This window comes from Chiloscyllium plagiosum, unplaced genomic scaffold, assembly GCF_037043375.1.
Source record: "Chiloscyllium plagiosum isolate Xiang-an unplaced genomic scaffold, Cpla_swu_hap1 HiC_scaffold_4, whole genome shotgun sequence".
In the NCBI taxonomy this organism is placed as follows: domain Eukaryota; kingdom Metazoa; phylum Chordata; class Chondrichthyes; order Orectolobiformes; family Hemiscylliidae; genus Chiloscyllium; species Chiloscyllium plagiosum.
Genome location: NW_028270142.1, coordinates 70,562,961 through 70,580,181, shown reverse-complemented (window position 1 = coordinate 70,580,181; position 17,221 = coordinate 70,562,961). Strand labels below are relative to the sequence as shown.

The window sequence follows — 17,221 nt, the reverse complement described above, 5'->3', positions numbered from 1 at the left end:
TAGTGCACTCTGAATTGCACAGACTACCTTAAGCTCTGTGTTTTGGTAACTTTAAGACTAATGCATGTTGCAACTGTACTACTGGGCAGCACCAAAACACTAAGATGTGAGATCGATTGGTCCATTTGAATAGCTATAAAACAGAAAATGTTGGCAATATATAGGAGATCAAGCAGCATTTGTGGAGGCACACACAGATGGTGTTCCGCGATCTTCCATCATTATTGACAATTTTCACTGGATTTGTAACATTAACTCTACTTTCTCTTCAAACTTGCTGCCAAACTTGCTGAGTACCTCCAGCAATTTCAGTCTTTGTTCCACCATTTGTTTGAGAGGTTATCTTGCTGGAGAAAGACTGGATGTAAATCTGCTTCCCTGTCGAGAGGGTGAGAATTAAATAAGGTCAGCCCTCAGCTGTTTTTTTTATGTTCACTCCATTCCAGTTCATTCCAGTCTATTGCAGAACATTTTTAACAAGGAGTTTTGGAACAGGGTTGTTGCCTGATTAATTGGTCAGGAAATGGTGTTTCTGGGAAATTAAGAATATAAGGGAAGAAAATGAAAACATAATGTTTCCATGTCACTGAAGATAAATTTATCTCCGTAATGGAATAATTCTGTGTAAAACAAATTGCATTATACTATTTGGCAATGGACTTTGGAATTATAAATAAACTGTTGATATCCCAGTACCCTTCAATATCCACCAGATAATATTAATACAAAATGCTTCTATTAGAGAATATGTTTACAATAACATGGGAAAATTACTTTTTGACACATTTTCATTTCAGGGTGCGAAAAAGTTACTGTCTCAGGGAATCACTGGACCTGAAGGTCACGAACTTTGTCGACCTGAACAGGTGGAGGCTGAAGCCACACTAAGGGCGATTACTATAGCCAGTTGCATTAATTGTCCACTTTATATTGTCCACGTAATGAGTAAATCTGCTGCTAATGTGATTGTCAATGCACGGAGAGAAGGTGAGAAACCATAGACATTTCATTCTTTCTCTTTCTCAACCAATTTGACTAAAACAGTATTTTTTTCTTCCCCCCCCCCCCCCCCCCGACTTTCAAATGTTTCTTGCCTCCATTTCAATGATAATTTACATACTGGACAGACAAGTTAACACACGAATCCCTTATTTCTAATGGGTGCTGCCGACAAAGGAGTAAATGATGCTCATAGTTTATCATCCTTTGTGAATCTTACCCACCTTGGTTCTATAGAGTGAATTCTTGGAACTAAAGCTCACAGATAGTCAGATTTGTTTAACATAACAGTCATGCATCTCTTGTCTGCAGGACTTATTACAATGTTTTTGTCTTATTTAGTCTTTCAAAGGCTTTACTTTCTTGAGCATTAAGTGTGTTTCCTTTCTTTCTTTCAGCCTAATGTAGGTGCAATACCTTGTCTTATGGTCTGCTGTGTTTCCTTTGAAAGATCGTTATTTTTTAATGTGAATTCAAATGCTGCAAGGAAGTCCTTTTTACTCATGTCTTTGTAATTGTAGTTTAACCCTTTGACTATCTTAAAAAGGCAAATACTCTGTTTGCACATACCAAAATTTACTAGCAGGTGGCGATAGACCTGACCCCACAACTAGTAAACAGAATCGCATCCTTTTTAACAGAACTGAAAAAATCAGGAGAAGTAAACAGGACTTCCAAAGTATGAAACCTGATGGGTCCAACACACCACACTATTATGGTTTACCAAAAATACAAAACCTGGTGCACCCCTCAGACCCGTAATCTCCCTACTTGGGTACATCAACATACAGACTAGCCAAAGAACTCCACCAAAAACTAAAACACCTAATTGAAGATTCACGCCGCTCCGTTTACTTCACCCAAGAATTCCTGAACGCCTTCAAAGACACCAAGAGGGCGAAATAATGGTCTCCTTTGACATTACAACCCTCTTCACATCAATTGACATCGACTTGGCCAAAGAAACGCTGATATCACTACTAGGAAAACCAGAACCACAAACACCATCAGCAAAGACAATATCCTCAAGCTAATGGACCTGTGCCTCACCACCCACTTCACATTCCATAACAAGACCTCCAAACAAGTCAGTGGAACACCTATAGGACCACCAACATCAGGTCTCATAGCAGAAGTAGTAATGCAGAGACTTGAACAACCTGCCTCCCATCTATCCAACCCAAACTTTGGATCCACAAAGTAGATGATACCTTTGTCATCCCTGGGGTCGGGGAGTCCAGAACTAGAGGGCATAGGTTTAGGGTGAGAGAGGAAAGATATAAAAGAGATCTAAGGGGCATCTTTTTCATGCAGAGGGTGGTATGCGTATGGAATGAGCTGCCAGAGGATATGGTACAATTGCAACATTTAAGAGGCATTTGAATGGGTATATGAATAGGAAGGGTTTGGAGGGATATGGGCCGGGCGCTGACATGTGGGACTAGATTGGGTTGGGATATCTGGTCAGCATGGACAGGTTGGACCAAAGGGTCTGTTTCCATGCTGTACATCTCTATGACTCTATGACTCTATCACAAAATGGAACAAATTAGAGGAAGCATACAACATCATCAACACTATCCTGACAGGCATAACATTCACAAAAGAGGAGGAGAACGACAACAGGCTCCCACTCCTAGATGTGATAGTTCAACATACAGTTAACAGAGAACTTCAAACCAGAATCTATAGAAAAACAACAAACACAGAACAAATACTTTATTTCAGAAGCAATCATCCCAACACACACAAACAGAGCTGCATCAGGTATTATTTCAATGAGCTACATCACACTGCAGCACCCAAGAATCACAAAAAGCAGAAGAAAAAATCCATATAACGTTTTCAAGAAAAACAGATACCCAATAAGCACAATCCGTCGATTCCTCAGAAACAAACCCAAACAAGAGTGCACAAAGCAACCTAAAACTTTAGCCACATTATCTTACATCAAAGAAATATCAGAAATGACTTCCAGACTCAATGATAGTCCACAAACTTACCAACATACTTAAACAGTGACTAATGAAACTAAAGGATCCATTAGCTACTACCAACAAATCTAATGTCATTTTCAAGATACCATGCAAGAACTATAAAAAGCACTACATCGCACAGACAAGCAAGAGACTTGCCATCAGGTTATACAAACACCAACTAGCCACCAAAAGACACAGCCCACTATCACTAGTTTCCATACATACAGACAAAGAAGGAAACCACTTTAACTGGGACAACACACACATCCTAGCACAGGCGAAACAAATATATGCACAAGAATACTTAGAGGCATGGCAATCTAACTAGAACTCCATCAGTAAACACATTGATTTAGATTCTACCTACCTTCCCTTGAAAAAAGAACCAGAAATGACATCACCCACCTTAAGAATCCAAGACTTATAAATAGAGAGGCGGGGTATATCCTCACCACTTCACAAGAGACTCTCACTGATGTTACCTAGTGTGGTGACAAAAAGTCTGAGAACAAATTCTCCAGCTTAGCGAGCTAACTTACATACTTATCATCAAACTGACCTACACATCTTATCAAGAGTCGACGTTTCAGGCATAAGCCCTTCATCAGGAATGAGGCGTGTGGGCCAGGGGGGGCTGAGAGATAAATAGGAGGAGTGTGGGTTTGGGGGAAGGTAACTGGGAATGTGATAGGTAGATGAAGGTGCGGGTGGAAGTAATAGGTTGGCGGGAAGGATGGAGCAGATGGGTGGGAAGAAAGGAAGATGGACAGGTAGGACCGGTCAAGGGGGCAGTGCAAAGTTGGAGGCTTGGGACTGGGATAAGGTGGAAGGAGGGGAAATGAGGAAACTGGTGAAATCCACATTGATCCTGTATGTTGCACGGTCCCATGGGGGAAGATGAGGCATTCTTCCTCCAGATGTCAGGTGGTGAGGGTTTGGCAATGGAGGAGGCCAATGACCTGCATGTCCTTAGAGGAGTGGGAGGGGAAGTTAAAATGTTCAGCCACGTGGTGGTTGGGTTGGTTAATGTAGGTGTCCAAAGATGTTCTCTGAAACAATCCGAAAGTTGGCATCCTGTCTCCTCGATGTAGAGGAGACCACATCGGGTGCAACGGGATACAGTAGATAACGTGCGTGGAAGTACAGGTAAATTTCTGTCAGATGTGGAAAGACCTTTTGGGGCTTGGACGGAGATTGGGGGGCAAGGTGTGGGCACAGGTTTTTCAATTCCTGTGGTGGCAGGGGAAGTAGCCGGCGGTGGAGGGGTGTGAGTTGGTGGGGGGTGTGGATCTGACAAAGGAGTCTCTCTGGAATCCAGATTTGAGTGGGGATTTTTGAGGATGTAAAACAGCAGAGATCCTTTGCAGGTCTGGCTGATTGTGGCCCTGAGCTGGAACAGAACTGCCTGTGGAGAGAGTAGGTGGCGAAGCATGGCTGTGAGTGTGGAGTGGAGGAGCTGCAAGAAGAACCATTTCTAGAGGTTTTGAGTTTGTAGTAGGTACTGGTTGTCCTGTTCAGGTCCAAGTTGTGCTGCTCTGAACGTAGTCCAGAATCCATGCAAGATCAGTTGGTTCCATAGGCTGGCACTGACGAAGGAGATGTGGCTGTGGCAGCGAGTCTGCTTCAAGACATAGCTGAAGAGCTTCAGGGCAGAGGGGATTGAAGTGAGAGAGAGTGAGAGAGAGACTCATTGAGATCCTTGTAGAGAGAGGAGAACTTCTTCAATGTAGGCATCCTTGGAAGAGGCTTCGCTGTAAGGTTAAAATCAACTAGGTGAAAGTGAGGACTGCAGATGCTGGAGATCAGAGTCATGAGTCATGTGCTGCTGAAAAAGCGCAGCAGGTCAAGGCAGCATCAGTCGATTCTCCTCCTCGGATGCTACCTGATCTGCTGTGCTTTTCCAGCACCACACTATCAACTCTGATTTCCAGCATCTGCAATCCTGACTTTCTCCTTATTGCTTCCTTTGTCTTGTCTTCAGCTCAAGCTTGGGCTGATTTATTCATGGGTTCAGTTTATAATGGATAGGAGCCACCAGGAGCTTTATAAATAGTTATATGAAAATCTGCATTGCATTTACATTGCAAATTATCTTTCCAAGATCTGAAATTTCATTAACACAAAAGTAAACTACTACATCTGATGGAATTCTGAAATAAAAACACAGAGGTGCTAGGAAAATCTTACCCTTTTTTAGGTAGCTTCTCTAAAGAGAGAAACAGTTACCATTTCAATGACCTTTAGTCAAGAAATCAGGATGGATGAGTTAAAGGCAAATTATGTTCAACCAATTTAGAATAGAATACTCAAAGTTTGTGAGAAGATTTGTAGCTCGGGTGCTCGTTGTTGTGGTTCTGTTCGCCGAACTGGGAATTTGTGTTGCAGACATTTCGTCCCCTGTCTAGGTGACATCCTCAGTGCTTGGGAGCCTCCTGTGAAGCACTTCTGTGATCTTTCCTCCAGCATTTGTAGTGGTTTGAATCTGCCGCTTCCGGTTGTCAGTTCCAGCTGTCCGTTGCAGTGGTCGGTATATTGGGTCCAGGTCGATGTGCTTATTGATTGAATCTGTGGATGAGTGCCATGCCTCTAGGAATTCCCTGGCTGTTCTCTGTTTGGCTTGTCCTATAATAGTAGTGTTGTCCCAGTCGAATTCATGTTGCTTGTCATCTGTATGTGTGGCTACTAAGGATAGCTGGTCATGTCGTTTCGTGGCTAGTTGGTGTTCATGGATGTGGATCGTTAGCTGTCTTCCTGTTTGTCCTATGTAGTGTTTTTGTGCAGTCCTTGCATGGGATTTTGTACACTACATTGGTTTTGCTCATGCTGGGTCCTTCGTTCTGGTGAGTTGTTGTCTGAAAGTGGCTGTTGGTTTGTGTGCTGTTATGAGTCCTAGTGGTTGCAGTAGTCTGGCTGTCAGTTCGGAAATGCTCTTGATGTATGGTAGTGTGGCTAGTCCTTTGGGTTGCGGCATGTCCTCATTCCGTTGTCTTTCCGTTAGGCATCTGTTGATGAAATTGCGCGGATATCCGTTTTTGGTGAATACATTGTATAGGTGTCCTTCTTCATCTTTTTGCAGTTCTGGTGTATTGCAGTGTGTTGTGGCCCTTTTAAATAGTGTCTTGATGCAACTTTTTTTGTGTGTGTTGGGGTGGTTGCTTTCGTAGTTCAGGACTTGGTCTGTGTGTGTGGCTTTCCTGTATACCTTTGTGGTGAATTCTCCATTAGGTGTTCTCTGTACCGTCACGGATAGGAATGGGAGTTGGTTGTTCTTTTCTTCCTCTCTAGTGAATCGGATTCCTGTGAGTGTGGCGTTGATGATCCGGTGTGTGTTCTCTATTCCTGTGTTTTTAATGATTACAAAGGTGTCATCCACATATCTGACCCAGAGTTTGGGTTGAATTTGCAGTAAGACTGTTTGTTCTAATCTTTGCATTCCACTTCTGCTATGAGTCCAGAGATGGGTGAGCCCATGGGTGTGCCGTTGATTTGTTCATATATTTGGTTGTTGAATGTGAAGTGTGTTGTGAGGCACAGGTCCAGTAGTTTGAGTATGCAGTCTTTGATAGGTTCAACGTCCTGTTGTCTGTTCTGTATGTCCAGCAGGTTGGCTATTGTTTCTCTGGCTAGGGTTTTGTCGATAGAGGTGAACAGTGCCGTTACATCGAATGAGACCATAGTTTCTTCCTTGTCTATGTGTATAGTTCTGATGATGTCCAAGAATTCCTGTGTTGATTGTATAGAGTGTCTGGATCCGCTGATCAGGTGTTTCAGTTTCTGCTGTAGTTCTTTAGCCAGTTTGTGTGATGGTGTCCCTGGTAGTGATACTATGGATCTGAGTGGGATGTCTGGTTTGTGTACTTTAGGTAGCCCACAGAATCTGGGAGTGTTGTTGCTTTCAGGTTTCATTCTTTGTAGGTCAAACCTGGTTATCTGTCCATTTTTTTGTAGATTCCTCAGTGTGTTGTTCTTAGAATAGAATACCTACAGTGTGGAAACAGGCCATTTGGCCCAATAAGTCCACACCAGTCGTCGAACAATAACTCTCCCAGACCCATTCCCCTATTACCCTACATTTACCCCTGACTAATGCACCTAACCAACACATCCTTGCACACTATGGGCAATTACGTGGTGGATTAGGGTTTGCGGAGAATAGACTGCTCAGGGCATCCCCTCCCCTAATCTGGGTCAGTCAAGAGAGAGATTATGCTCTGAAGCAATAATGCTTTGTGGGCAGCAACAGTAAGAACAGAATGGGACTTTCACCTCTTGCTGAGGAGCAAATCATGCTCTCAGCCAACCTGGTTAGCTGTCAGCTGCAGCAGTCCTGGCTGCACCCAGAGTTTTGTGAGAAACGAACCCCACTTAATCAATAATTTTCAGTCTGAGTCAAAGAGTTCCGAAGTAGACATTTATTCGAACATCTTTAAAGATGGTTGGCTCTGCAAGGAGAGACACACCTGACAGTAAAATACAGAGATTTTTAATACTTTTCTGAGGGGTCTCTTGACACCCCTACAATTAGCAATGAACCTATCATAAGTGTCTATTTCACGATATCCCCTTATTTGGTTATTACTTGCATCCGTTATTCCTTTATCTGTTAATTCCCTACTCCCAAGCCTAAGCCGATCATACTTATTAATTACCTCACTCGTTTTTCTCCAAATCTGCCTTATTTGGCTGTCCTTGTTTGTTACAACCTTCCTATTATTTTGTCCAGTTCCTCTTTTCTTTTCTAACCTTCTGACTTCTGAGATCATCCTTTACTATTTTGATAGTCCAAAAAGCGGACCTACAAACTATGAGCTTATTGCGAAATGCCCCTCCTGCTTCTTTCATGGTCAGCTATAATACTCAAAGTTATTTCTTAGCTTAAAGCTATTTCTTTAAAAGACCCTCTGTATTCGTTAAAATCAACATACACCTGACAACCCGAAGGTTTTCTCTCTCAGTTTGCTATTGGATGCCATCAGTACTGAAGGAACAACATGAGGCATAAAGCATGGTTCCCAAAGTGAGCTATGTCCAGGGTGTTGGTTGAGGAAGGTTTTGCCAGCTTCAGAGAATGGTGAGTTTTGATGAGTAGATAATAGGAAGGAAGTAGATTACTATTTTCAGAGAGTGCCTTGTATCAGAGAGAATGCCTTGATGCCCATAGGTAGTTCTTTCCACTTTTAAACTCATGCCAAAATGGACAGTGTATTATCAGACACGGGTGCACTTTTACAAGTCGAGAGTGTGGTGCTGGAAAAGCACAGCAGGTCAGGCAGCGTCCAAGGAGCAGGAGAATCGATGTTTCAGGCAAAAACCCTTCATCAGTCATTCCTGATGTACGTAAAACCCAGCCCATTATTTTAGGACTGTTTTGCTCCAGCATTTTCTGTTTTTATACCATATACCCTACTAAGGTAGGTTCTGCTGTATGTTTGTATTTTTTCAGATTGGAGGGAGGTACGCTGTGGTGTTCATGACTTGGGTTTAAAGAATATTCTTTACATAAGTATTTTTCGTTCCCTCATGTCTTTATCCAGCTTCCCCTTAAATATATTTTTGTTGTTTACCTCAATTACTAACAGTGATGAGCTCTACATACTGTCTGGACAAAGGTTCTTCTCCGAATCTCTGTTGGATTTATTTTATTTGCAGCACCACTTCTTGTCTCCTTCATAAGTGGTATCACATTTATCTAACTTCTCAAACTGTTTCACTGAGGCCATATTTCAAACTTTTTTTCAGTCAATTGAACCCAGTCTGGTCAATTGTTTGAATAAGATCATAAGATGTAGGAGCAAAAGTAGGCCATTCAGCCTATCAAGACTGCTCCACCATTCAATGATACCATGGGTAATCACATAATCCTCAACTGCACTTTGCTATCTTATTCCCATATCCCTTGATTTCCTCACTGATTAAAAATCTGTCTTATCTCAGTGTTGAATATACTGAATGACACAAGAGCCCTCCACGGTAAAGAATTTCAAAGACTGAATACTCTCTAAGAGGAGAAATTCTTTCTCATCTCTGTTATAATGGGTGACTTCTTACTCTAAGATTATGCCCTCTGATCCTAGACGCTCCCACATGGAAAATCATTTTTGCATCTCTACCCTGTCAAGACCTGAAGAAACTTGAACTTCAAGATGCTGTCTTTTCATGCTTCTAAATTGCAATGGGTACAAGCCCAACCTGCTCAATCTCTCATAAGAAAGTCCCTCCATATCTGGGATATTACATACATTACATCTGATATCTATCCTGCCCTTTATCTACCCTTTATCTATCCTGCTTGTTACTTTTTTAAAAAAAATTGTAATAAATTTATCAATGAACCATGTTAACTCTGCTTGATTTCAAAATGTTGTGGTGCTCCATCTTTGATAATAAACTCTAACATTTTCCCAATGACACATTAAGCTTATTTGCCTGTACTTACTTTTTTTGTTTCCTCTTAATGAATGAGCAGTTTAGCGAGATTTCTAATCCTCTATAACTTTTTGCAAATCTAAGCATCTTAGGAGATAATTACTAATGCACCCACTATCTCTAAAGCTACTCTATATTGGCCTTTATCCCCATTAATTTCCATAGTACATTTTCACTAATGATAGTTATTATGTTTACTTTCCCTGTTATTAATTCTGCATCATTACACATTACCAGATCTAAAATAACCTTATAATTGATTGGATCCACAACACTCTGTTCCAGGAAACATGGTGGCTCAGTGGTTAGCACTGCTGCCTCACAGCACCAGAGTCCAAGATTTGATTTCAGCCGCGGGTGACTGTCCTATGTGGAGTTTGGACATCCTCCCTGTGTCTGCGTCGGCTTCCTCCGGGTGCTCCGGTTTCCTCCCATAGTCCAAAGATGTGCAGGTGAGGTGAATTGAGCATGGTAAATTACCCATAGTGTTAGGCGCATTAGTCAGGGGTAAATGTAGGGAAATGGGTCTGTGTGGGTTGCTCTTCGGAGGGTCGGTGTGGACATGTTGGACTGAAGGTCCTGTTTCCACACTGTGGGGAATCTAATCATTAAGAAACTGTTCCAAATACACTCAATGAATTCTTTCTCTTGGCTCCTTTACCAATCTTCCAACCAGTTCTCTATCCACATGAATAATTTACCTCAAATGCCAAGCTTTAAATTTTGCTCACTAATCTCTTGTGTGGGACCTTGTCAAAAGCCTTTTGAAAGTCCTGATAAACAACATCCACTGATTCACTCTTGTCCACTCTACTGGTCACATCCTTAAATTTGAGAAGATTTGTCAAGCATGATTTCCCTTTAGAGAATTCATGCTGAGTTGGACTGATCCTATCACAACTTTCCAAATGCTCAATTATTACATATTTAATTATTAACTCCAGCAGTTTCTCCATCAGCAATGTCAGGCTAACCGGTCCATAATTCCCCAGTTTCTCTCCCTCCATTTTTAAGAAGTGCGGTTATTTTAGCTACCCTCCAATCTTATAGAACTCTTCCAAAGTCTATAGGATGCTGAAAATTATTTCTATTTCTAGAGCTACTTCCTTAAGTACTCTAGGATGTGGAGCATCAGTCCCAAGGGACCTAACAGGTTTTATTCCCATCAATTTCACCAATACCATTTAATTGATGAATAAAGGATTTCCTTCAGTTCCTTCTTCATGCTTGAGCCCCTGTCCCTAGTATTTCCAGAAGGTTATTTGTGCCCTCCTTAGTGAAGGCAGATCCAAAGTATTTATTCACCTGGTCTGCCGTCTCTTTGTTGGCCATTATGAATTCACTTGATTCTAACTGTAAGGGATCTACATTTGTCTTCACCAGTCTTTTTTCTTTACGTATCTATGGATGTTTTTGCAGTCAATGTTTATATTTTCTGCAATCTTACTCATCTTCTGTTTTCCCCTTCCAAATTAAACTCTTTGTCTTCCTCTGCTGAATTTTAAATTTCTCACAGTCATCAGGTTTGTTGGTTTTTTCTGGCCAATTTATAAACCTCATCCTTGGCTTTAACACTCTCCCTGATTTCCCTTGTTAGTCATGGTTGAGTCACCTTTCCTGTTTTACTCTTATCCCAGGCAGGGATATACAATTGTTGAAGTTCATCCAGATGCTCTTTAAATGTCTGCCATTGCACAATACACCATCAATCCCTTTAGTACACTTGGCCAGCTTATCCTAGCCAAAGCATACCTCAATGTCAAACTTAGCTTTCTTTAAGTTCAGGGCCCTGGTCTCAGACTTAACTTTGTCACTCTTCATCTTAATGAAGAATTCTACTATATTATGGTCACTCTTGCCCAAAGGATCTCACTCCACAAGGTTGTTAATTAATCCTGTCTCATTACACAATGCATAGTCTAGGATGTCCTGCTCTCGAGTTGGTACTTCAACATATTGATTGAGGAAACCATCCCCCATATGTTCCAGGAAGTTCTCCTCCATCACAGTGTTACCACTTTGGTTAGACCAATCAATATGCAGGTTGAAATCAAGGTCGTTGCTGTGCAGAACTCTCCTGACCCAACCTTGAAAAGCTAATCAAAAACTGTCTGTCCCTGGTCAGAATTCCCTAAACACACAGGCAGTGCCGATTTATCCGAACCTCTTTTGCCCACTGTACCAATAAGGCAACATTGTATATAATCTGCTCCAGGACGTTGGTTTTAAAGTTGCAAATATCTTCTGACCCAGTTTCCTTTGTTTTCCCATTTTAGTCCTGGGTCCAAAATAAGTGATCTTTACAAAATTATGAGCTTTGCTGCACACACTGCTGTTGACTGTAGAGACCACTGCTTACTGACCTTCTTGTGCCTTTCACTCAGACATCCGATCTCAGCTGAAATAATGAAGTATGGTCAGAAGACACACAACACCAGGTTATAGTCCCAACAGGTTTATTTGAAATCACAAGCTTTCAAAGCACTGTTGCATCATCAGGTGAAGTAGTGGGAAGAGAAGAGGGACAAAATTTATAGGCAGAGAGATAATTGCAAGTTAGCTCCAGGTACTTAATAGTACAAATGATGTGAGAGTGCAGTGTCAACAGGCTGAATAACAATGAAACATGAGTTTAGCAATCTAGGAGAAAGCTGGGAATCAGGACCAGCCCACATGATATATTGTCCCTTTTTAATTATATTAGGTACTATCATCAGATCAAATTTTAAAGGTTTCTAGTTGTTCAATAGGTGGTTGGTTGGAGGTGTGTTGTTTGTTTGAGGGGTGTGCATAGTCAGTTCTGGGGGTAAATGTGAAGTGTGGGTTGAATAGTGTTGTTAATCAGAGTTACAACAGAGACTAAACAGTGTACCAATTATAAGGTAAATAACCAGGTAGGTAGCCCAATGCTCTGATACTGAAGGGAAGTGGTGGTGTGATCACAATCATAATGGCATAGGGAATCCAAGGTCCGAGGCTAATATTGTGGGGATATGAGTTCAAATCTCACTGTGGCAAGAGTGAAATTGAAATTTTAAAAAATTCTGGGGGTCAATCATAGTTCTCCTGAAGATGTAGGAGAACATACCAATAGCAACATCAGGCATACCTTAAAATGATGTGTCGACCTGGTGAAGGTGCAACTCAGGTCTAGTTAGACATGCCTGATAGAAGCAGCACATGACCGAGAAAAGCAATTCAAGGTTCGCATGAAGATTGTAGCTCACGTGCCAGTTGCTGTGGTTGTGGGTATGTTCACCAAGCTGAGATGTTGATTTGTACATATTTTGTCCCCTGTCTGGGTGACATCTTCAGTGCTTTGGAGCCTGCTGTGAAGCACTGCTGTACTGTGTATTCTGGAATTTATTTGGTTCCAGATCTGCTGCTTCCAGTTGCCAGTTCTGGTTGTTCATTGTAGTGGCCACAATATTGGGCCTAGGTCTGTATTTGTTGATGAAGTCCATGGATGAGTGCTATGCTTCTGGAAATTGTTTGGTTATCCTTTGTTTAGCTTGTCCTATGCTTGTTGTGTTGTCCCTGTCATATTTGTGGTCCTTGTCCTCTGTGTGTATGGTTACATGAATGTGGATTGCTAGTTGTCTGTTTGTTTGTTCTATATTGTGTTTTGTGCAGTCTTTGCGTGGAATCTTGTAAATTACGTTCGCCTTGTACATGATGGGTACAGGGTCTTTTGTTCTGGTGAGTTGTTATCTGAATATGGCTGTTGGTTTATGGGCTGTCATGAACCTTTGTGGTCGGAGGAGTCTGGCTGTTAGTTCTGGGACTTTTTATATAACACGTAGCGTGGCTAATGTGTTAGGTCATGACATGTCCTCGTTGCACTGTTTGTCTGCTAGGTATCTGTGAATGAAGTTGTGGGAATATTTGTTCTTTGTGAAGACTCTGTAGAGGGGTTCTTCTCTTCGCAGGTTGGGAGTGCTGCAGTGTGTTGTAGCCCTTTTGAACAAGGTACTAATGCAGCTCCTCTGGTGTGTGTTCGGGTGGTTGCTGTTGTAGTTCAAGATCTGGTCCATGTGTATGGATTTTCTGTACATTCCTGTATTGCATTCATTGTTCTGTGTTCCTCCTACCATCACATCCAGGAATGGAAGTTGGTTGTTGGTTTCCACCCCTCTTGTAAATTTGATCCCTGTGAGCATGATATTGATAATCTGGTGCGTTCTCGATCTCTGTTCTCTTAATAATTAAGAAAGTGTTGTCCATGTATCTGATCCAGAGTTTGGGTCTGATTTAAAAGAGACCCAAGGAGTAACATTTTCCACACAGAGGGTGGTGCGTGTATGGAGTGAGGTGCCAGAGGAAGTGGTGGAGGCTGGTACAATAACAATATTTAAAAGGCATCTGGATGGGTACATGAATAGGAAGGGCTTAGAGGAATATGGGCCAAGTGCTGGCAAATGGGGCTATATTAAGTAGGATATCTGGTCGGCATAGACGAATTGGCCTGAGGGGTCTGTTTCCGTGTTGTTCATCTCTTTGACTATGACTCATCCATCATGTGGTCTGGACTTTTGGTCTTCAGAATTTTGCTTACCCTGTCTGTAGTCTTTCTTGAAGCCTGTGTGTATGTGTTTGTGTAGCTTCCTTTGAAAGGGTATAGTTTAAGGTGCATAAATTAGAAACCTTTTCTTTTGTTCTTATTTAAGTTTTCTGTTTTATAATCAACAGAATAATTACTGTTACTGAAGACATCTGGTGAGGTTTCATTTATCCCAGGCAGCAGGCAGATTGGGATTTGTTGGTCTTGATGGAATTTTCATACATTTAAATATTTGTATTGACTTATGGAGCAATTGTGACAATGGACACTTAGCTAACTGGGAGGAGAAAGTTTGACAAATATCCCCATCCTTAAGGATGGGGGAGCCCAGGACATCAGTGTAAAAATCGAGGCTGAAGCCTTTACATTCATCTTCACCCAGAAGTGCCGAGTGGCTGATCCAACTTGGACTCTTCCAGAGGTCCCTAACATCAGAGATGCCAGGCTTTGGTCAAGTTGATTTGCTCCAGATGATACCAAAAAATGGCTAAAGTCACTGAATAGTTTATGTGCCCTGATAACAATTTCAACAATTGTATTGAAGACTTCTTATCCCGAGTTAACCACGTCACAAGCCAAGTGTTAGATACTGAAGCAGCCCACATCCAATTACAGCAGGACTGGATAAAATTTATATTCGAGTTGATAGGTGACAAGTAATATCTACTCCACGAAGGTACTAGGAAATAACATGTCCAACAAGAGGGAATATAACCATCTTGTTTTGATATTTAAGGGTGTACCTTTTCTAAATTATCCACGTCTTGGGGACTACCATTAAACAGAAGCTGACCTAGACCAGCCATATAAATGATGTTGCTATAAGAGCAAATCAGAGTTGGGAATTCTTTTGTGAGAAACTCACCTTCTTTCCTCCCAATATCTGTCCCAATACAAGGAATGCAGAAATTGTCTAAGCCTCCCTAGACAGTATCTTCCAATCTCTTGACCACTCCATCTAGAAGGGCAAAGGCAACAAATAAACAGGAGTATGAAACTAGAAAAAAGGTACTAACAAGACAGGCATGAAGGGAATGCCACAAGGGGGAATAATTCAATTTTGTATGTACAATTGGATAAATATTGGACAAGGTTCTTATGGAAAAGTTTTTATCGGTAGCTTTCATGTCATCAATTTGACCAATAGGTTACTGTGAAATCATTTAACGGTTCATGGTAGTGAGTTGCCTTTTTGAATTGCTGCAGTCCTTGGTTCAGTTATACCCACAGTGCTGTTAAGGAGGTAGTTCTCGGACTTTGATCCAGTACACTGAAAGACCAGAGATATGAGGCTTGGAGGTGAATTTGTAGGGGTAGTGATCCAATGAATCTGCTGTCCTGGTTCTTCTGGGTAGAAGGTACTACTGAAGTATTCTTGAGTGGCTACAGTGTATCTTGTAGATGGAAGACACTGGCACTGCATTAGTGGTGAATTGAATGCTCTCAAAAGAGCTGCTTTGTCCTGGATGGTGTCAAGCTTCTTGAGTATTATTGGCGCTGCACTCATGCCTGCAGGGAGTATTCCATCACACACTCCTGATTTGTGCCTTGTAAGCAAGGTCATCATAGTGCAGATGAGAGATGAGAGAGTTGACTGCTGAGTTCAAGCCTCAGGAAAGGAGCAGAGTTGAGAAGGTAGGGCCTTTATATATCCTAAGCTATTCCAGGATTTGAACTTGTGCTGTTGGCTTCACTGTGCACAGCAAACTATCCATCCAGCTAACAGAGCTAACCAGCTCTGGTAATAGCGTACAAGTGGAAATGTATGCTGATAAATGTGAACTTCAAATGAAATTTGACAAGAATTTAACTTTCACATGTCAGGTCTTAAACACTCATTGTAGAATTAAGATAGTAAAGACTGTATCCCAATTTTGACCTCATGAGGGCACCAGATACCTATTTGACAGTCAATTGAAAATCATCAGATGATACTTCACTGTTTAAACATTAAAAGCTGATCTCTCAAGAATGGTTATTTAGAGCAGTTGGGTGACAGTTGAGATGGTAGCCCTTGAGCAGTTGCTTCCGCTGGAAAATCTAAAGATGGGGCACTGTTTTAGTTTAAGTAGTCAATCATTTAGGACTGAAATGTGGAGATATTCTTCACTCAGAGGCTGATTCTTTGAAATTTTCTACTTTCTCAGCATTTTAAAATCACTACCCAATTAATCACAGTCTTGTGCTCATGCCCCATGACTCAAAGATATTTTGCTTTTAAAGTATTTATCAGCTCCCCTTTGAAAATTATCTGGAATGCATTGCATGGAAGCAGATCCAGTAATAAGATATATTTTACATATTTTTAAAAATAACTTCTGATACCTTACCTCTCATTTTTTTGTCAATTATCTTTAATCTATGTCCTGTCATTGCCAAACTTCCTACTGTGGCAATACTTTCTTCTGTTCTTATTCTGGAAGCTAGAGAAGTGATTGCTGGGCCTCTTGCTGAGATATTTATATCATTGATAGTCACAGGTGATGTGCCAGAAGAGTGGAGGTTGGCAAACGCGTGCCACTGTTTAAGAAGGGCGGTAAAGATAGACCAGGGAACTATAGACCGGTGAGCCTGACCTCGGTGGCAGGCAAATTGTTGAAGAGAATCCTGAGGGACAGGATGTATATGTATTTGGAAAGGCAAGGACTGATTAGGGATAGTCAACATGGCTTTGTGCGTGGGAAATCATGTCTCACAAACTTGATTGAGTTTTTTGAAGAAGTAACAAAGAGGATTGATGAGGGCAGAGCAGTAGATGTGATCTATATGGACTTCAGTAAGGCGTTCCCCATGGGAGACTGATTAGCAAGGTTAGATCTCAAGGATTACAGGGGGAACTAGCCATTTGGATGCAGAACTGGCTCAAAGGTAGAAGACAGAGGGTGGTGCTGGAGGGTTGTTTTTCAGACTGGAGGCCTGCGACCAGTGGAGTGCCACAAGGATCGGTGCTGGGTCCTCTACTTTTTGTCATTTACATAAATGATTTGGCTGCGAGCATAAGAGGTACAGTTAGTAAGTTTGCAGATGACACCAAAATTGGAGGTGTAGTGGACAGCGAAGAGGGTTACCTCAGATTACAACAGGATCTGGACCAGATGGGCCAATGGGCTGAGAAGTGGCAAATGGAGTTTAATTCAGATAAATGCGAGGTGCTGCATTTTGGGAATGCAAATCTTAGCAGGACTTCTACACTTAATGATAAGGTCCTAGGGAGTGTTGCTGAACAAAGAGACCTTGGAGTGCAGGTTCATAGCTC

General features: G+C 41.6%; 1 protein-coding gene across 5 annotated transcripts in view; it reads left to right on the top strand.

Moving 5' to 3' along the window:
* dpys (dihydropyrimidinase) overlaps window positions 1-17,221 on the top strand; it is a 119,595-nt gene that overhangs the window by 18,417 nt on the left and 83,957 nt on the right. For all 5 annotated transcript variants that reach the window (XM_087986347.1, XM_043688418.2, XM_087986348.1 and 2 more), the window contains one exon: window positions 798-987. In XM_087986347.1, the coding sequence (XP_087842473.1) occupies window positions 798-987 (190 nt within the window). The remainder of the gene's footprint in view (window positions 1-797; window positions 988-17,221) is intronic.